General features: G+C 38.1%; 1 protein-coding gene across 2 annotated transcripts in view; it reads right to left on the bottom strand.

The window, feature by feature from the left end:
* Window positions 1-910: 910 nt before the first annotated feature.
* Window positions 911-21,698, bottom strand: part of PARP4 (poly(ADP-ribose) polymerase family member 4) — a 57,688-nt gene continuing 36,900 nt past the window's right edge. Inside the window, exons 26-39 of one of the 2 annotated variants that reach the window (XM_087721206.1) lie at window positions 18,529-18,609; window positions 16,054-16,134; window positions 14,989-15,084; window positions 10,723-10,845; window positions 9,092-9,139; window positions 8,257-8,328; window positions 7,886-8,146; window positions 7,105-7,152; window positions 6,265-6,336; window positions 5,894-6,154; window positions 4,316-4,390; window positions 3,646-3,748; window positions 2,596-2,725; window positions 911-1,541 (exon numbers count right to left, since the gene is read on the bottom strand). In XM_087721206.1, coding sequence (XP_087577332.1) covers window positions 1,412-1,541; window positions 2,596-2,725; window positions 3,646-3,748; window positions 4,316-4,390; window positions 5,894-6,154; window positions 6,265-6,336; window positions 7,105-7,152; window positions 7,886-8,146; window positions 8,257-8,328; window positions 9,092-9,139; window positions 10,723-10,845; window positions 14,989-15,084; window positions 16,054-16,134; window positions 18,529-18,609 — 1,581 coding nt within the window. In that variant the 3' untranslated portion in view covers window positions 911-1,411. The remainder of the gene's footprint in view (window positions 1,542-2,595; window positions 2,726-3,645; window positions 3,749-4,315; window positions 4,391-5,893; window positions 6,155-6,264; window positions 6,337-7,104; window positions 7,153-7,885; window positions 8,147-8,256; window positions 8,329-9,091; window positions 9,140-10,722; window positions 10,846-14,988; window positions 15,085-16,053; window positions 16,135-18,528; window positions 18,610-21,698) is intronic. The other variant, XM_087721207.1, reaches the window with a different exon arrangement.

The raw sequence follows: 21,698 nt of genomic DNA, 5'->3' as shown, positions 1-21,698 counted from the left end.
AAAGTCAATGGGGAAGCAAGATTCACTTAGCAACCAGATTGCTAACTAATCAACTGCACCGCAACTGTGGTGGCAAGAAAGCTTGTAAAATGCGGCAACTTAACAAATGTCTCACTTAACAACAGAAATTTTGGGCTCAGTTATGGTCATTAAGTCGAGGACTACCTGTACTGAAGTCCATCTGCATCTGAATGAGGAAGAAGCATGCTCTCAAAAGGTTGAATTTAACTGCAGGAATTCTGCAAGCTGGAGCAGAATGCCATATTCACATCGGGGAATTTCCCAACCCCACTCTAAAATAACATACTGTATTGCTTGTAAAATATATATATTTTGAATTCCAAATTCACATGGCACGGGGCCAAATAATTTGAGGGATTGTCCCCCAGCCCAATCCAATTTAACTGTCTCATCAGGCATGGCAGGAAGGGCACATTGTAGATTCAGTTCACAAAGCAATGTCATCTGGAGCCAGGAGGAGATTCGTTGCCCAACCTTTGGAATTTTATCTCCTGACTCTGAAAACATGGCTTTAACATTGGGGGGGGGAATCCTGTCATGTGGGTACAGCCTGCCAAGTGGTTGCATTGCTAGGGAAACGTGAGTGTGGTCCGTCACAGATTTTTCAAAATGTTTTAATGATTATGTTTTTGGTTATATTGTTGTATTGTTACTCAAAGTGATATATGTAAATTGGGTGACTAGATAAATATGCCAAATAATTACTTTTTCTAAAATTTAGAACTGCTGAAAATTAGTTTAAGTTCCCTTACTGGACTTAACAATAGTTGTACTTTCTTTTCTCTGACTGAAAATATATTTTTTCTCATTTGTATTTTGTTGCTTTTCTATGCTTCAATATTACCTTAAATACAAATGAACATAAGAATGGGAAAGTCTCCAACAACTACTTTTTCAATTGTATCAATCACTTGATTTTTATTAAATCAATTGTGCTTAATAGAAATCAAAATTTCCAAACTTTTAACAAAGCAAGCTGTATTTCTGAAAACTAAACAAAATAACTGTATTTAGAGGGTGAGAGGAAGAAGAAAAATAGTTTTCTAGATAGTGTTTCTAGAATATATACTTATCGTTTATACAAGTATATTCTTGACTGCTTGTATAAAGCCAGACATATCATTAGAAGCCAAAATCACAAGATGATGTTTGATTTACCTTAGCCATGTCATGCATGCTATTCATTGGAGAAGTCAATGAACACATAATGAAATATATAAAGGTAACAAAAAGTACTAAGTTAAATATCAGCATAATTATAATCTTAAATAAGGAAATCTATGATAGTGTATTTTTATTGTGAGTCATGTTCATCAGTAAGAGAAGAACAAACTTAGTAGTGTTCAATTATTAAGAGAAGGAGAAGCATGAAGTATGATGTGTTCATTACTTAAATACCCAGGAGATTTTTAGTGACATCATCCCAGTCTTTTCCAAGCTGAAGACGCTGGCAAATACCTGGAAATTCACGGTTAGTTTTGTTTGCCCACTCAATTGCTTTCTTTACTGGATTAAGTGCCCTGTAAAGAGTGGTGAGAGAAAGGAAAATAGGTAAGAATATTCACTGCAAAACACCAACAGGAAAACAGACGCCTGTATATTTATTCAATTACTCCAATCTGGAATGCAGGTAGTCCTCGACTTATGACCACAATTGAGCCCTAAAAGTCCATTGCTAAGCAAGGCAGTTGTCAAGTGAATTTTGCCCCATTTATGACTTTTCTTAACAACCACAGTTGTTAAGTTAAATAACATGGTTGTTAAATTAATTTGGCTTCCCTATTGACTTTGCTTGTCAGAAGGTTGCAAAAGGTGATCATATGACTCTGGGGCATTGCAACTGTCATAAATGCATGCCGGTTGCCAAGTGTCCGAATTTTGATCACGTGACCACAGGGATGCTGCAAGGTCGTAAATGTGAAAAATGGTCATAAGTCACTTTTTTGTGTGCCGTTGTAACTTCAGCCACTAAATGAATGGTTGTAAGTCGAGGAACACCTGTAATGAAACGCATGATATACAGATTGTATTAAAAATTATTCTGAGGCCTGTACGTCTCTAAACAGTATTCACATTTACAGTTGCTTCATGCTACCTTCTTCTGACCCACATGAATGCCATCTACTACCCTAGCTGATCTTTGACTTTTTCTTGAAAATACCCTTGCAAACTAAGTTTTAGGCTACAGCAACCAACTGCTGATTTTCTTAAAATTCCATCAAAGGATTGTGAGATTTTCTCAGACATAAAAATGCTACTGCAGATTAGGCCTTTCATCTGTATCCTGCCAGCTTCCTACTCAATAAACAAACAAACAAATAAATCAACAACAACAACAATAATAATAATAATGTAGTGGAGCAGAGAATTTGGTGCCAAAGGATGGATTTCTTAAAATCCCTCAGTTTTTAATTTTAGGGGTTGTTATGAATTTAGTTGTCATTTTTATATTGCTTTTGAATGGATATACAATATTTTTCTTACGGGAACTAGAGATGAATGATATAACTAATTAAAAGTAATGTGTTTCTAAAACAGCCTGAATATCATTTTTTTTTTTGCTCCCAAGTATACCATGATGGAGGAGAGTCTTTCAATTTCATTAGAGATTTGAAGATAAGACCTTCCAGTTGCTTGAAATATATAGCTTGGAGCACTAAAAGGGTAGCAATCAGTCGCAACAACTTCTCTTTTCCTTTTGGACCTAGAGAGGGGGAAAAAATGAAACAATGGAGTTATGTCTGTAGAGATTCTTGGTCATCCAGGTCATGGTTGTCCCAAAGGTGCTTTTTTTCAGGAGGCAACTGGACTTTGTTTTTTCTTTTGTCTTCAACGACCCACTAAAAGGATACAGATTAACAGCTGTCTGCAAGGAATATAAATCCTTCCAATCCCCACTATCCTGTCAGAACTGAAGAAGCTTCTTCGATGAGAAGCAAAATGTCTTCAAAAGAAAAAACAAGAAAGTCCAATTGCCACCTTAAAAAAGTACATTTGGGACTATGGAGTTGTGTGTGTTTCATTTTAACAGCTAATTCATGATCACACTTGTTAACATAGCCTTATCTGAATCTTGAATATCAAAAGATTTTGATTATATATATCCCTCACTCCCTGTATATAGGAAAAAATACCCTTAAATAAAGTTTGGCTCTGGATAACTACATGAACATCTCTACAATTTTCTTAGCAACCAAACAGAAGCGGTTTGCCATAGTCATCTTTCTATGGTGTCCCACTGAAATAAAACCTCTGTGGTAAGACCAAATCAAGTATGTCCTCATCTTGTTGACGTTATTTTAAGAAGAGATGAAACTACCTCTATAAGCCAGAAGTTCAAATTATGGGAAAAAAAGAATTCAGTGTCTGTTGATCATCATTTTAGAAGACATGAAATTTAAGTACACAGCCTCAATGCAGGATTTTCAAGAATCTATATAAAGTAAAAGAATGTCAATGCATTTTTGTGTTCTGATAAACAGTGGACCATAGCTAACTTTTCACACTAGGAAGAAGTATTTAATTGGTATCAAATTTCTCCAGTCTTCTCAGAGAATTTGAATAGCCTATTTTTCCCGGATATATTGGAAAGTAGATTGTTAAAATGATTGAAAATGTCCTTACCAAGTGACTGAATTCCATTTTTTGCAAGTGAAACATCAATTAAATGATGCACATCAAGATCTAAAAGCATTCCAAGCTCAGAGGTAAGTTGCCAAAATCCATCCTATAAAATAAAATACCATTTTCAAAATTTGAAAGAATTGTACTTATGTTTTTATAAAGCAAAGTTTCAATATTTTTATCCTTTCATTTTTGTGATACAACCTTACAACTGAATAAGGAAACTTGGATATGGATACGCTACAATATTAGGCATCTTTCACCACTGAACACCATAAGTCATCATAATGTGGAAGACATTCCAAATTCATTCTTTTTTTATGATTTCTGCTTTAATAACTTATTATTTAAATCATTTAAAAATCTGCAGTAATGTTAGTAGGAAACACCCCCCGCTTCTCACTAGGCAAGAAAAATGGGAAATAATCCAGTACTTCAAAGTTCCTAGAGAAAAGAAATGGAATTTCGCATGCATATACATACACATGGAGAAAATATAAAAACCAACAATCAAATTAAATTTTAAAACATAACTTCCCATGTTCCCACTTTTTTATCATTACAATTTGACAAAGTAGGTTACACTTGGAAATTGAACCAAATGTAAACATATATATGCTTATTCAAAAGGGAACCTTATTTTTGTCATTAAATACAAAGGCAATAGTACCTGATTTTGAAGCTTGAAGAGCCGAGGCCAGTCAACAGAACCTAAGGGTACCCTAAATGATCTGGGAACTGTATCCTGAAAATTCATAGGAAGGTAGAAAGTCAAAGTAAGCAACAACAGATTTGGAAGGAAAAGGATTAAAAATATTTAACATGAACAATTTTGCAGAATAATCTTCAAGCGGTCAGAGGAATATGCATAATTTGCTAACTTTCTTCAAATCTTTCCAGGTGAGGGAGAATATGGAAAAACACTCCTTCTGGGCTGGAGTCTGAGGTTAATCTGGGGGAGCATGAGGAGGATCAGAGGCGTGGCTTCAAAAGATTATCCTCAGACTCCAAGGGCAAGAAGGCTGGGTTAATGGTTACTCCTCCCACACCTCACTCTGGAAACAAGTAATGCCTCCAATGTTATAAGCCCCCAGATAGTAGTGCTAATAGCAATAGCATTTAGATTTATATACTGCTTAACAGTGCTTTACAGCCCTCTCTAAGCTGCTTATAGAGTCAGCATATTGCCCCCAACAATCTGGGTCCTCATTTTACAGACCTCGGAAGGATGGATGTGCTAGAAGCCCTGATGTATTCTTTAGTGACTGTTCTTTCACTTCATTTGGTGGAAGGTGGTTGCGACACCAGGCTGTGTTGTTATTGTTTCTGAAATGGAAGCTTATATGGAAGCTTTCACAACATTGTAACACTCAACAAGCCACAGGGTTATCATGAAATGTCAGTACATGGAACATCATCAGAAAATTTTACCTGAAAACCCAGTGCTCAAAGCACAGGCTTTAGCAGGAAAACTCATGCTTGCAGGTTTGGGAGACCTAGATTCACATAAATTTTCTAAAGCCTGGCACCACTATCAATTCAATGCGCTACACTATCCATTGAAAACCTTGAAAGAATAATTAAAGAGAATTTGGAAGCACAAGGAGGAAATGTTAATGCATTCTAACACTGACCGTCTTCACACCATACAAGCCACTCAAAAGGCAAATTGTAAAGTTGGATCTCACTGTCTTATCCTATCCATCACACACTCCAATTCTGGTGCATTAGAATTTATACCTTTTCCCCAAGTTGAAGGAATTTTTGGACAACTGTTTGACTGGTGGAAAGGACTGTCAGGAGTCCGATGAGGCTATAAAGTATGGGATTCATTCATGATGGCATTAAGAAGCTTGTCCATCATTGACAAATGTGTGGTGGTAATTATGTGGAGAAATAAATACAGTAGCAATAGAGCTCATTTCAAGGTCTCCTGCTTTATTGTTTAGTGTTTTATTGTTATTTTTTCTTTATTATTCACGCACAGTTTTATGTCTTTTTTGTCTTGCACTCCCCTTCCCATGATTTGTAAGCCGCCCTGAGTCCCCTCAGGGAAAAGGGCGGCCTATAAGCTTTAATAAAATGAAAAATGAAAAATGAAATGAAATGCTTCATTTATTAAAATATCCCTATTTAAATAAAAGTTATGGAGGTGGATACATTACTTTTCATTCAGCCCTCATATAAACAAAGCATATAAGGACATCCATATTAGAAATAACTGTATTAAATATGTATTACTATTTACCTGGCATGAATTCTCTTCTGGAGCTGCATAATGAGTTGTCTTAAATTTTGTTTCAGAAGCAGTTATCTTTCTATTATAAAAAGCAGATCGCTTCCCTTTTTTTGAAGGTTTTAATATTTCTCCTTCTGAATGAAAGGCAAGCTGATGCTTAGGAACACCTTTCTTTTTTGGGGACGAAATAGATTTACAAACAAGGGATCTGCGAGGTTGTCCAAAAGCGATTTCTTCCCTGAGTGGCTCGTACGAGGCTCCAAGCGACTCCTGAAAATCAAAACCAAGTTTGTAAAGACACTGGCACTTTGACTGAAGTATAAGCTGATTATGTTCGATAAGCCCATTGTGGGGATTGCCCCCCTTATCTGACCACTGACCTGACCTTCACTATCAGAGTCTACAATAGCAGCTGCAGAGCAACTGGCAGTTGTGGCACACAAGTCAAGCATCTGTGGAATTAAAAAAAAAATACTTTAGATTTTCTGTTCTTCTGTTTTTGTCTTCATTATCATAGTGAAAAGCGGGATGGAGCCCATTAAATGGCTATCGCAGGGGCTGATTTTATTACATTAATTTATTTGATTTTTTAAAATTAGTTTTACTGTTTTATTTTTTTTAACAGGTTTTTTTTTTCCATTCTACAACACCTTACAGTCATTACATCAACATTGTTATGTCATCATACCTGTACATATATATAATATTTCACTTCTATATTTACACACCTCTATACACAGTTCTATATATATTTATATATATTGTTTTTTGACTTAATTAATTTTATTCTTGTTTTGCAGCCATTTGTACTAATTGTTCCAAATTGGAACCATTCCAAATATGTTCCAAATAAAACATTTTACTGTTTTAGATGTGGTTTTTATATTCTGTAAGCCGCCTTCAGTCGCCATGGGTGAATAGGCGACAATATAAATTTAATAATAAATAAATAAAATAAAATAAAGCCATTTGCCAACTCTTGAATATTTAATCCCTTTTCTGAATGAACTGCAACTTGTCAATTTCTATTTTACAATCCCAAAAGCTGTCTCAAACCCAGGAAATACGTATATAACCTTCTCCTCTATCAATCTAAATTATAGGAAAAATACTGTCCTAACAGATTTGCCTAAATATAATGGTTGATCACAATTTGGTGTTTGACAAAAGATTGGTAGTAAATAGAATATTCACAGACAATTTTTAGATTAACTACTGACCGGACATGGTGGAGAGCCCACAAGAGAAGGTAGAAAGTCAGGCTCCAACTGTTAAATAAATATTTGTTAGATTTAGATTAGATTCATAAACATAAATTCTAAATTATTGTTCAGAACAGCAAATAAGTTGCTTAAAATATTCAGGTTACCTGTTTCACAAACATTTTTCCCCCCTGAATGTTAGTCATAAAGTTTAAAATACACTCCAATTTCTATTTTACAAAAATGTAAAATAGAATTAAATTCAATGCGCTACACTATCCATTGAAAACCTTGAAAGAATAATTAAAGAGAATTTGGAAGCACAAGGAGGAAATGTTAATGCATTCTAACACTGACCGTCTTCACACCATACAAGCCACTCAAAAGGCAAATTGTAAAGTTGGATCTCACTGTCTTATCCTATCCATCACACACTCCAATTCTGGTGCATTAGAATTTATACCTTTTCCCCAAGTTGAAGGAATTTTTGGACAACTGTTTGACTGGTTCGAAAGGACTGTCAGGAGTTGGATGAGGCTATAAAGTATGGGATTCGTTCATGATGGCATTAAGAAGCTTGTCCATCATTGACAAATGTGTGGTGGTAATTATGTGGATAAATAAATACAGTAGCAATAGAGCTCATTTCAAGTTCTCCTGCTTCATTTATTAAAATATCCCTATTTAAATGAAAGTTATGGAGGTGGATACATTACCTTTCATTCAGCCCTCATATAAGCAAAGCATATAAGGACATCCATATTAGAAATAACTGTATTAAATATGTATTACAATTTACCTGGCATGAATCATCTTCTGGAGCTGCATAATGAGTTGTGTTAAATTTTGTTTCAGAAGCAGTTATCTTTCTATTATAAAAAGCAGATCGCTTCCCTTTTTTTGAAGGTTTTAATATTTCTTCTTCTGAATGAAAGGCAAGCTGATGCTTAGGAACGCCTTTCTTTTTGGGGGACGAAATATATTTACAAACAAGGGGTCTGTGAGGTTGTCCAAAAGCGATTTCTTTCCTGAGTGGCTCGTACGAGCCTCCAAGCGACTCCTGAAAATCAAAACCAAGTTTGTAAAGACACTGGCACTTTGACTGAAGTATAAGCTGATTATGTTCGATAAGCCCATTGTGGGGATTGCCCCCCTTATCTGACCACTGACCTGACCTTCACTATCAGAGTCTGCAATAGCAGCTTCAGAGCAACTGTCAGTCATGGCACACAAGTCAAGCATCTGTGGAATTAAAAAAAAATACTTTAGATTTTCTGTTCTTCTGTTTTTGTCTTCATTATCATAGTGAAAAGCGGGATGGAGCCCATTAAATGGCTATCGCAGGGGGTGATTTTATTACATTAATTTATTTGATTTTTTAAAATTAGTTTTACTGTTTTATTTTTTTTAACAGGTTTTTTTTTCCATTCTACAACACCTTACAGTCATTACATCAACATTGTTATGTCATCATACCTGTACATATATATAATATTTCACTTCTATATTTACACACCTTTATACACAGTTCTATATATATTTTTATATATTGTTTTTTGACTTAATTAATTTTATTCTTGTTTTGCAGCCATTTGTACTAATTGTTCCAAATTGGAACCATTCCAAATATGTTCCAAATAAAACATTTTACTGTTTTAGATGTGGTTTTTATATTCTGTAAGCCGCCTTCAGTCGCCATGGGTGAATAGGCGACAATATAAATTTAATAATAAATAAATAAAATAATAAAGCTATTTGCCAACTCTTGAATATTTAAGCCCTTTTCTGAATGAACTGCAACTTGTCAATTTCTATTTTACAATCCCAAAAGCTGTCTCAAACCCAGGAAATACGTATATAACCTTCTCCTCTATCAATCTAAATTATAGGAAAATACTGTCCTAATAGATTTGCCTAAAGATAATGGTTGATCACAATTTGGTGTTTGACAAAAGATTGGTAGAAAATAGAATATTCACAGACAATTTTTAGATTAACTACTGACCTGACATGGTGCAGAGCCAAGATGAAAAGATAGAAAGTCAGGCTCCCACTGTTAAATAAATATTTGTTAGATTTAGATTAGATTCATAAACATAAATTCTAAATTATTGTTCAGAACAGCAAATAAGTTGCTTAAAATATTCAGGTTACCTGTTTCACAAACATTTTTTCCCCTGAATGTCAGTCATAAAGTTTAAAAGACACTCCAATTTCTATTTTACAAAAATGCAACAAATGTCTTTAATCATTTATTTCAAGGGTCTCCAAATTAGGCAAATTAAAGATTTTTGGACTTCAATGCCAGAATTCCTTAGCAGCCATGCTGCCTGGGGAACTCTGGAAGTTGAAGTACATAAGTCTTAAAGTTGCCAAGTTTAGAGACCTCTGATTTATTTGTATATGTATATAAATTACACTCTGCTAACAAAAGTGCGTATAGTCAAGGCTATGGTTTTCCCAGTTGCAATGTATGGCAGCAAAAGTTGGACCATAAGAAACGCTGAGTGCCAAAAAATTGAGGCCTTTGAACTATGGTGCTGGAGAAGACTTCTGCGAGTCCCTTGGACTGCAAGGCAATCGAACCGGTCAGTCCTAGAGGAGATCGACCCTGACTGATCTTTAGAAGGCCAGATCCTGAAGAGGAAACTCAAATGCTTTGGCCACCTGATGAGAAGGAAAGAGTCACTGGAGAAGAGCCTAATGCTGGGAAAGATTGAGGGCAAAATAAGAAGGGGACGACAGAGAATGAGAAACAATATCTCCCAGCATAAAATATTTCACTTTTGCTCCAATGATATTGACTGTTCTAAGTGAATTTATATAGACTGTATTTCAAGATTGAAAATTTTCCTTTTCTGGCTGATTATTAGAAAAAAACTTTCTAATGCTATGAACAGTGTGGCATTGGAACCAGTTATTAAGGAAGATGAACTTTGCTTCTCCAGGTATGTTCGAAAAAACGGGCTATATAAAGATTTGTCAGGGATTCTTTAATTTGAATTCCTGCAATAATGAAGGGTATAATTCAGCCCAAATAACTCCTTCCAAATGTATGATCCTTTATTTCTCTAGAACTAATACAAGAGACAAAAAGTATGCTGGGAAAGTTTAGAACACTGTGTATTGTACCATCCTTCTGAATTGTATTACTTAGAATCTGTCCTTATGGAAGCATAGCAATACAGCTTTCCCCAACATCAGGGTCACTGGAAATTTTACACCATAAACAATATCCTGCATTAATTGCTGGAGAAGTTCATCTCCTATCTGTGCATCTATAGTAATTAATCAGTCATACATCACAAAAAGTATGTGTGGTCAATGCAAATCAATTTTGTTCCCACTCCTTTGCCACACAGCCAAAGGAAGACAGCCTGAGCATTCTGCTCTTATTCTGAATGGATCTGGTTTCAACTCCAATAAATCAAAACCGTTCATCCTATCTTGGTATCTTCTAAGGAAAAAATGTGAACGAATCTTTGGTTTTTCTTGTTTAAAAGGCTGTCCTCCACAAGTGTTGAAATTGTACTGCCGCAGGTTTGAGAACTTGAATATACATGGAAGGTGTCTTATCTTTACCAAAGAAGTAAAATTAAATCACATTAAAGGGGGGTGGGAACACAATATACATACCCCACTTTGATTGACCATAAATTCTTCTGTTGAATATTCTATGTAGGGTAAAATATCAACATTGTGTGTAGCTACAGGCTCGAAATGATCTAAAGTATCATCACTTTGGTCTTCATCTGCCTCCTAATTAAGAAGTACCAAAAGAATACATGGGAAGGAATCAATATTGGTAAATATTCAAAGCTAAGAATAATAGCAGCTAATTATACATGTGCCTTGGAAATAATCCGAAAAGCTAAAAATAGTTCTCTTAGAATCAGCTCCTCTATCCCACTGCCCAAAACTCATCTCTGTTGAAGTTACAACTCTCAGGTTCCTTAACTTTGCTGGTCCCACACGAACTGGATGGCCAGTTTGAGATGATAGGCCTTCCCCTAATCTGAGCTCCATCCACATGTATGAAGTTCAAGACTTCAAATGTCTCGCTGGTTGAGAAATTCCGGTTCTATCGGAAGGAGTACAGGAAGTCATCAACCTATGACCAGAATTGAGCTCCAAACTTCTGTCATTAAGTGAGACATTTATTACGTGAATTTTGCCCCATTTTATGACCTTTCTTCCCTCAGTTAAGTGAATCACTGCAGTTGTTAAGTTAGTAACACAAAATCTGGTTTCCCAGATTTTGGCTTTGCTTGCCAGAAGGTCTGAAAAGGGGATCACATGACCCCAGGACACTGCAACCACTGGGATGCTGCAATGGTCATAAGTGTGAAAAATGGTCATGTTATTTTTTTTCAGTGCAATTTTAACTCTGAACAGTCATAAATGAACTGTTATAAGTTGAGAACTACCTATATATAAAATTGTGCAAAGTATAAATGAAAATAACATTGGATTTTATTTTATTATTCCTCAACTGTTTATAAAAAGTTATAAGTTTTATACTGTTGTAGACTGTTTATTAACTGAATTATTCTTTCATTAAATATTGGGTATAAAGGGCTTACTTTTCTCAGCTATTTGTTCATATACTTTGTTTACTAAAGAGTAGTAAACAATAGCCATTATGGGTTTCTTCTTTGAATGAAAAGTGGTATAGTATACAACTAGACTGAAAGAAAATAATGATTTCTGAAATAATTCTCTCTCTCTGGTGGCAACTACCATATTTTTCAGAGTATAAGACGCACCAAGGTTTTGAAGAGACAAATTAAAAATAAAAAGTTTTTGCACTCTGCAAACCTCCCAAAAAGGGCCCGTTTTTTGCGAAAACGGATCCATTTTTTTGTCAAAAAAGGGGCATGGATAACTTTTAGGAGGCTTATAGAGTGCTCCTGGGGGCTGCGGGGGAGGCAAAATTGAGCAAAAAAATGGCCTGTTTTTTGCTCATTTTGACCCTTCCCAGACCCTAGGTCCTAGGAGCTCTCTGAAACACTGTTCCCTCTAAGGTGCGTGCCTGCGCGGCCGCGCACATGGAAAGAAATCCCCGCGCAGCAGTTTCTAACTGCCGCGCAGAGATTTCTACCAAAGCAAACGTGGGGAAGTCCTTTGCAGGCGGCTAGAACTGGCCGCCCGCAAAGGATCTCCCCAGACTTGTTTTGATGAGCCGCCAGTCCTCTTGCTTCTTCTCCTTCACTGGCAAAGCTCCCGCTGGCGCCCCCGCCCATGGCAGTGGTGCCTCTCCCTCCACGCGGAGCACCTGAGCTGGATCCCGCGTTATCCCTCCCCCTTCCTCCTCTGCCATGCTTTTGAGGCCGCAGGAGCTAGTAGGAAAGCGGCGGAGGTGGAGGCGGCGGCAGGGGTAACCCAGAGCCCGGAGCACCTCAGCTGGGCTCTGGGTTACCCCTGCCACCGCCTCCACCTCCGCCGCTTTCCTACTAGCTCCCGCGGCCTCAAAAGCACGGCAGAGGAGGAAGGGGGAGGGATAACACGGGAGCCAGCTCAGGTGCTCCGCGTGGAGGGAGAGGCATCACTGCCATGGGCGGGGAAGCCAGCGGGAGCTTTGCCGGTGAAGGAGAAGAAGCAAGAGGACTGGCGGCTTTGAAATGCAACCCCCTGGTCCCGCCGGCCGCGGATTTGATTCGGCGTAAGTGGGGGCCGAACACATGCTGAGCCGACTTTGCGCAGTGAGGCGGAGTAATTCAACCCCCCAAAGAACGTGTGTGTGTGTGTGTGAGAGAGAGAGAGAGAGAGAGAGAGAGAGAGAGAGAGAATTGGATCAAAATTGGTGGCCAAAGGAGTGGAGGGAGGGAGGGAAGGAAGGAAGGAAGGAAGGGAGGAAGGAAGCCCTGCCCCCTGTGAAAAAACTGAAGATGGAGCAGTGAATGAATAAACCATAAAAGCAACAAACAGTTAATGCGTAAGTAAGCTGAGGAGCAAGTTCTCAACTAAGGAAGAAATATAAGAAAGAAATATAAAAAGTTCAATATGCCAAAACACTTATTTTAGTCTTCATTTAATTACTTGTATTGTAGTCTGATGTAACATCTTTTTAAAGTTAACGTTAGTTAGAAAAGATAGGGTACAAAACTTAAATAATAAAAAAATTGTACATTCATTTTGAAAAATAAATGCAATACTTGATTAATTTCATATCTTTATTTAAAATAGTTTTGGCATGGCATATTATTTTATTGACTCAATTGGAAATGATGTGGATGTTGTATCTGATTCGGAGGTATATATATTCTTAAGTAACATAACATATAGCATATTGTCCAAACTTGCTAGACTATTTAATTGATCTTACTACTTTAAAGGGGGAGAGTTTCATGATAAATTATTTTATTACATTTATGTTGCATTTATATATTATATTTATTACATTTATATTCCACATTATATATTTGTATTGTTATTTTAGTGTATATTGTCAATTTCGATAGATATTATATTGATATATCAATACTGATTTTAATCATACTAAATAACAATTACTGCTATTATTTATCAGCATTACATATTTACAGTTTTTAATATCGAGTTAGTCGTATTTTAGAATAATAGCGTTATCTTTTAATAGGATAATTGGCAAAATCTAATTCACATGTGATGGGTTGCATTCCAAAGGAATGTGAGAGGACAGGTTGCCTGCAAAATGCCAGGACCCAGGACCCTGTTGGTGCCATGTCTCTCTCTAGCCAGTCTAACAATCTAAAAGCTGAGCAGAGAGCCTTTTTTTTTTCAGGATGAGCGGAAAAGTATAGTCTTTGAGTGGCACTTTTCATGCCTGGCATTCATCAGGCTGAAACCTCGATCACAATCGGCGCTTGACGCTTGGAATGTTGCGCAAATGTCCAGCAAACGTGACAGCAGTTCAAACTGTGGCTCTCTTAGGTGCTCAGGCATGAAACTGTGCCGCTCAAACACTATACTTTTCCGCTCACACTGAAAAAAAATTAGAGGGAACATTGCTCTGAAAGCCTCCTAAAAGCTATGTACGGCCATTTTGGTGAAGAGGCAAGGTTTCAGGAGGCAAAAAATGCTTTATTCAGTGTATAAGACGCACCCAGATTTTCAGCCTCTTTTTTGAGGGATGAAGGTGCGCCTTATACTCTGAAAAATACAGTAATCAGCAGTCTGTTTAGAAACATGGCTACTCTCTTGCTTTGCACGCAAACAGTTAGATAAATGTTTTCCTGCTAAAACAGTTGAATACAACTTCTCATTTGTTGATCAGATTGCTCAGAAAAATTTTACCATCACATTGTAGTTCAGACCTGAATATTTCCTAGCATTGATTGTGGCCTACTGGAACTTTACTCAACACCACTAAACTCAGGTTTTATAATTTATTGTTATTACTGTATTCTATTATATATTCTACTCTATTACATTTTTTTCTGGGTCGTATATTTTCAAGCCCACAAAAGAAGAACGCATACTTTTCTTCTTCTTAGCATTCATCGTGGATACATACTATTCTCTCTCATCCTTTAATCTTTCTATTTCACTTCACTTCCCCATTCATAATCTGAGGTATCATTTTCTTCAGTATGTGTCTCTGATGGCTAGCATCCTGCTACTTCCTCAAAGCTTTGATTGTTTTCCGGCAGTACTGGTTAGCATAGCTGCCATCCATGAACCACTATTCTGGATTTTTATTGGTTCTTGGTGAAGCATCAAGTGCAACAAAGCAAGGATTAATCGTGAATCACTTGTACTTTCATGAATCTACCCATTCTAGAACACAGTCTACACCTAAGCTCTAATTTTCATTTCAGATAATTTAGACTGCATGTTCTGATGCCTTCCAGATTTCATAATTCAGCACTACCTTGGGGGGGGGGAATGGGGGAAAGGTGGTTTGAAGATGACCATACATACCCTTTTTTCAATTGCCACAAAGCTTGTATACTGGGTCACAATGGAATGCTTCAGGCTGATCTCAATGATGTTGGACTTCATCTCTTCTCTTTTCATCTAAATAGAAAGTTCCAGGCAAATGTTAAAGAGTCTGCAGGGACAAGCAATCTGATATCTATCAGATGTTTTGGAATACAAATCTCATGAGCTCCAGCCACCATAGCCAATGGGCTACATTTATAGGCATTCAGGAATTATTCTCCAAAATATCTCTTTTCCTCTTGCCAAACATGTTTCCAAAGAGAAGAAATTAGCCACTATATAGAAGATCTGCCCCCTCAGACTGACTAGGAAAGACAAGAGTGACTGGCAAGGCACAAGAACGCCCCTCTGCAGTCAGGAAGAGGAGGTCCTCTGAAGTGGAATGAGGTAGGAATTCCTGCCAATTATTTCCACTGTACAATCCTACAGAAAACTCTGCAAATGTCTTCCCAGTATTTTCTCAACCAGACATTAATCAGCTTAACTAGCAAATACTTCCATAAATCTCATAACGTGTTAGGGACATAGCAGTACAGAGCCACTGTCAGATTGTCACAGCCATTGTGTGGGGAAGAAGCAGAGGTAGTATTCAGCCGGTTCAGACGAACTGGTAGCAGCGGCTGCGGGAGGCTCCACCCACGCGCCCCAATGTAATACGCAAGCACTGCGAATGCGCGTGCTCACATTTGCAAAACGGTAGAGAAGGTAAGTGAATCCCACCGCTGGGAAGAAGCTTCAGCACTATGTATCTTGTTCCAAACTTATTCTATTTATTTATTTAGCAAATTTAGACAGTCACCACCCCCCCCCCCAAAAAAAAACAACCCCAACCTGTGGATGGCTCACAAATATAACAACAATTAAAAGTATGTGGTGATGCAAAAAAACCATAAATAAAAATAAAAACATGAAAAACCCCAGGTTTATAGGAGAACACTTAATTTAATTCCATAAGAGAATCATAGCAATTTTATAGGTGGCAGTCATAATTAAAATGGATAATAAATACAGTGTTACACAGTTTTTATTGTCTTGGGAGCGCACCTCATGTTGTATTTCGTTTTCATCGAACATTCCTTGTTCGTATTCTCTAATAAAGGCTCTTGCTGCAAGTTTGTGGAGTATCTGCACCAGGTACAAAAGAAGACATCGCGATCAGTAATATTAAAGCAATAATTAAATAATTTGGCCTTGTCAAATGTATATTGACCGGTTTGCCTCCAAGTGTAAATAGTGTATTGGTAAAGAATTATTGTCCCTGTGTCATCAGAGATGAGGCTGCACTTGTGCTGACAAATGTTTTAAAGCATCTTTTTGCTCTGTGTCAAAGCATCGTCTGGACTGGCAACATCATTGACGCAATTGGTTCTGTCATTGCTTTTCTCATTTCTTGGCCATTTACAATTTCCAAAGCTCCCAGTTCAGAGTCAAAGGCTGCAGCAGGACAAAAATAGACATCATGGCCTTCATAGATCCCATATAACTGATTGTCCAATTGCATGTAACCATGGTAAATGTCATGTCTCAATAGCACGACCTTCATTTCATCCTCAGTCCATGTGCTAAATTGTCCTTGGCTGAAGGACCCATACACTCTCAGAGGAACACAGATTTGGTGTACCTTCCTTTCTGTAGAGAGTAAGGAAGATGATCTTGATGCAGATATGCAGATGCTGTTGCCTAGGCAACAGCTCCAGCATATCAACGTCAAGGTAATCTTTCTGATTCGCCAAACTTCCCAAATCTGCTGAAGAGCTCTTTGGTATGCTTGCAATATTAGAATGTAGACTCGCCCCCTCAAGATACGGCTCCTGGAAGAACCTGGGATCATAACAGTCAGGTTTAATACTTTTATAAAATCTTATGGTTTTTTATATATTTACCATATTTTTCAGAGTATAAGACTCATCTTCTCCCTCCCGCTAAAAAAGAGGGTGAAAATCTGGGTGTGTCTTATACACTGAATACAACATTTTTGGCCTCCTGAAACCCCGCCCACTTCGCAAAAGTGGAGGCCTGCAAAGTGCTCCTGGGGGCTGGGGAGAGAAAAAATGAGCAAAAAATGGTTTTTGCCCCCCTCCCCAGCCCCCAGGAGCACGCAACAAGCCTCCCAAAGCCTATGCATGCCCTTTTTGTGAAAAATGGGCTGGTTTTTGCCCCCCCCCCAGCCCCAGGAGCCCTTTGCAGGCCTCTCAAACTCTCTGTCCCTTTTTTCACAAAAAACGAGGCTTGCAGAGGATTTGGGAGTCCTGCAGAGTGCAAAAACTTTTTTAAAAAATGTACCTCTTCAAAATCTTGGTGCATCTTATACTCTGATGCATTTTATAGTCCAAAAAATATGGTACTTAATATATTAATCTCTTTATATAGTTTTTAAAATGTTTCTAAAAATATTTTATCACAGTCTATTTTACATATTTTTAGCTTTTAAAATTTATTTTACCTTTTCTATGTTGATCAATCACCATAATAAAGATTTGATTTAGCTTGGAACGAGAGTTCCTTTCAGAATAAAAGGATTACTGAGGAAAAAGTCCCCACTTCCAAGTAATTATGCTGGATGCAAACAATCTAGCTGTTGGAGTAAAAACCACTTCAGGTAAGTGCTGGAGCCATATCTGATCTCAGAAAACTTCTTTATTTATATTTCCAGACGATTAAATCTGCGTATAGCAGACAGCTTCAACTGATGTATTCCTCTTAACCCAACCTGTTCCTATGGGTCTTCTGCTCTAGGTTCATCCCACATCTGCTTTCCTCCTAACAGTTAGAACAATTAATCCATGGAATGACTTGCCTCCAGAATTTGGGGGTGCTCCAACACTGGAGGTTTTTAAAAAGAAATTTGTCAACCATTTGTCTGAAATGATATAGGGCTGTGATTGCAAACCTATGGCACGCGTGCCAGAGGTGGCATGCCACATCCTCTCTATGGGCACGTGCACAGTTGCCAGCTGCTCTTCTGGTGCATATATCCACCAACCCGGGAAAATGGTCAAAAGCAGCCCCAAAACGGACCATTTTCTGGGCTGTTTTTGAGCTGTTTTCTGGGCCACTTTTGGGGGCATTTTCAGGCCGTTTTTCATTTTTCCAGCCCCAAAAAAACGGCTTGAAAAACAGCCTGAAAACATGCCCAAAACAACCGAAACCAGCCAAAATCAGACATGTGAGTGCCAGCCAGCTGGTTTTTGAGTTTCCAGTGCTCCGGCTCGCGCATGCACACACATTCCGATTTGGGCACTCAGTGCCAAAAAGGTTTGCCATCACTGATATAGGGTTTTCTGCCTGAGCAGGGGGTTGGACTAGAAGATCTCCAAGGTCTCTTCCAATTCTGTTATTCTGTTATTCTCATGTGTGCTGCCTAGGTCCAGTGGACCTTATCTTTTGGAATGTCTTTTATGACCGCATTGTAACTAGAAAAATATTCATCAACAGAAGGGACCCAAGTGCTCCATTTTAAAATAATAAATCAAGAGCTTGAGGCAAGTCTATGGTTTGAGCAATCAATGCCTAACTCACAGTTCCTGTGGTCTTCTGCAGTTCAGATGTAGACACCAGTGTATACAATTCCTGATTATCTACTTGTGCTTTTAAAATGGCCTGAAATAGAAAAAAAAAGCAGAATATTCATTTGAATTTATTATTTTTTAAAATTAAGAATGGAGGCATGCGCATCATGGTAACAGCATGTTTATCTATTACTTTACGGAAAAGCAACTGCTTCTATTTACAATATAAGCTCCATGCAACATTTATTAAAATTATTTTTAGGTATTTCTTCCTGTTTACAGAGAGTGTGATGCTAATACACGTCTGCTGGTAGAATGGAACATTTGTTGCGATTTAATTATGAGAATACACCACACAATTTTTAAAAAGTTTTAACTCTAGGACAGCGATGGCGAACCTTTTTTGGCTCGCGTGCCATAAGTGGGGGAGTGCAGGGGGGGTTGTGTGCGGCTGTGCTGCACCCATAATGCAATGTGTGACATCCCCAGTGCGCATGCATGCACTACAGGTGCAGCCCCCCCCCCATTTTTTACATGTTTTTTTGCCCTCCCCAGGCTCCAGAGGCTTTATAGGGAGGGCGAAAACAGCCTCTCCCGCTCCCACGGAAGTCCTTCCGGTTTGCTCAGAAGGTCGTTTTGAGCACTCCAAAGGCTTCAGGGACCTTCAGGAGGCTTCCCTGAAGCCTCCAGAGCAGTCAAAATGACCCTCCGAGCAAATCGGAAGTCCGTTCCTTAACTTCTGGTTTGCCCGTAGGGCCAGTTTTTTGCGCTCCAGAGGCTTCAGGGAAGCTCATGAAGCCTCCGGAGGGCCTCCGGGGGTGGGGTGGGGGAGGTGCTTTTCACCTTCCCCAGGCTCCTATAAAGCCTCTGGAGCCTGGAGAGGGCAAAAAATGGCTTTAAAAAAAGGTGAACTCAGCTGGCCAGTGCACGCATGCACGCTGGCCAGCTGACAGGGCAGCGCCTTGCATGCCCTGAGAAATGGCTCCGCGTGTCACCTGTGGCACGCATGCCATAGGTTCGCCATCACTGCTCTAGGACAATAATAATGGCTGTTTCATTTACCAAGGTTTGAGATTGTTGGGCAAGGTAAAATATAAAACAATGGTTATGGAATTTCAAAGCAGTCTTTGCATTAACTAGAGCTTGATCTAACTTTTTAATTTTTAAACAAACACTCTAACTAACATATACTATTGTTTTAAGTCATATATTGCTGTAGAGTAGATCAGAGCAGAAAAATGAAAGCAGCTGAAATGTGTAAATTCAAAACTACCTTAAACCAGTGGTGAAATTCAATTTTTACTATTGGTTCTTTGAGCATGGCTTGGTGGGTGTGGCAGGGGAAGGATACTGCAAAATCTCCATTCCCACCCCACTCTGGGAACAGCCAGAAGTGGTATTTGCCGGTTCTTCAAACTACTCAAAATTTCCACTACCGGTTCTCCAGAACCTGTCAGAACCTGCTGAATTTCACCCCTGCCTTGAACCTGATACATTCTGAAGCTCAAATCAATGGCTGACATCACCATGAATTAAAATGTTATGGTAGCAAGTGGAAGAGTATTTTCAGATTGAGGATGCTACTCGAAAATACAACATTTTCTATAGTTTTCCATTGCTTCAGGAATTCCAAGTTTAATTCTATGCTTGATCTATTGTTTTGCTTAATACAGCTCATGGACATAAACAGCATGTGATAATGCTAAGCCATGTTATAACCTCTGTTATTTGCAATTATATGGTTTTATTTATTTATTATTTGTACAATTCATTAGCCGCCCATCCTACCATAGGGTAACTGGGTGGCTTACAATATTAAAAAGGTTTACTATACAAGCAATCTAATTTGTTCACTACATATTAAGATGTGTGAATTCTTTATTCTCCTTTGTTTTGCACAGTTGAGACAACAGCCGGGGTACCATGTACATTTCCAGGCATATTCTGAGAAAGATATTGATTGGTTAGAACCGCTTCAGAGGAAGGCTACAAATACACTAAACAAATGTGAGGCTATGTTCTATAAGGATAGGCTGAAGGAAGCTGTTTTGACCTAGGCTTCCCCAAAAAGCACGAGGCAGAGTCCAACAAAAAACCCTTTAATTAAACAAATGTGAATTCTTCTCATTCATATTCAGCAAGGCCCGGCAAATAATCTTTCAAAGGAATATTTGTGACTACAGACTTATCTATTTTGGAAAGCTGCCATGTAAATATTTTCCAAATGAGACGCTGTGCAAGGAAAGACTGGGCACAGAGTCTCTGAGATGCACCGACAGATCTTCACACTCCTGAAGCGAATCTAACAACTGACCGACTGAATTGTTTCCTGCAAAAGCCCACTCCCCTTTCACTCCGCTTTTATTTCCTATGGGAGGGGCCAATCATCTTCTACCTGTGAATTTACTCTTAAGTCTACCCAGATTTCTTTTTTTCTTCTGGCAGTTCTGCGCATGCGCACACTGGAAACAGGCTCTAGCTGTTCCTCTGCCTCACTACTGTCTAGCTCCTTAGGCCCCTCCGATGGAGACCCCTCGTCCAAGCCTTCCCCAGCCTCCAGGACTGGCACATTCTCCTCCCCAACCGCCTCACTGTCCGACTCTGTTGCCAGCTCTGCTAGCTGCTGGTGGGCCATTACAGAAGTTAGGATTTTTAGTCTACAGAAAAGAAAACTGAGGGGAGTCATAATATCAATGTTCGGATGTACCGTATAAAAGGATACCATACAGGAGTTGATCATAAACAATTTCCTATTGTTACAGAAACCAGGATCATAATAAGTATAATTTGCATGCATAGATCTTCTTAAATATAAGATAAAACTTCCTGATGGAAAATGTGTGTAATAATGAAATAGTCTATGTCTCTGGACAATTACCTCTTGAGGATGATTTAAATTTGGTTTTCTTCCATATCATAGAAGATTGGATTAGATTATCTTTATAGCTCTCCAACTCAGTGGACGTCTGGAAAGTGTGATATTCATAGCTTTTGTATTTTTTCTGTTTTTCTATTCCTGATTCTATTGCTTTTCTGACTATAGAAAATTCTTTATTGGTTTTCTGATTGGTTCTTTTTTTTTGAAAATCCACATATTTTAAATTATATGTATTATGTAATTTAGATTAAATTAAATTATTATTTAAATTAAATGCATTTTTCATTCATATGAAAGCGATA

Source organism: Thamnophis sirtalis, unplaced genomic scaffold (assembly GCF_051295495.1).
Source record: "Thamnophis sirtalis isolate CommonGarterSnake01/CBP01778 unplaced genomic scaffold, rThaSir2_p1.2 scaffold_8, whole genome shotgun sequence".
Lineage (NCBI taxonomy): Eukaryota > Metazoa > Chordata > Lepidosauria > Squamata > Natricidae > Thamnophis > Thamnophis sirtalis.
The sequence above is the reverse complement of the archived record's forward strand: the minus strand, read 5'-3'. Positions and strand labels throughout refer to the sequence as shown.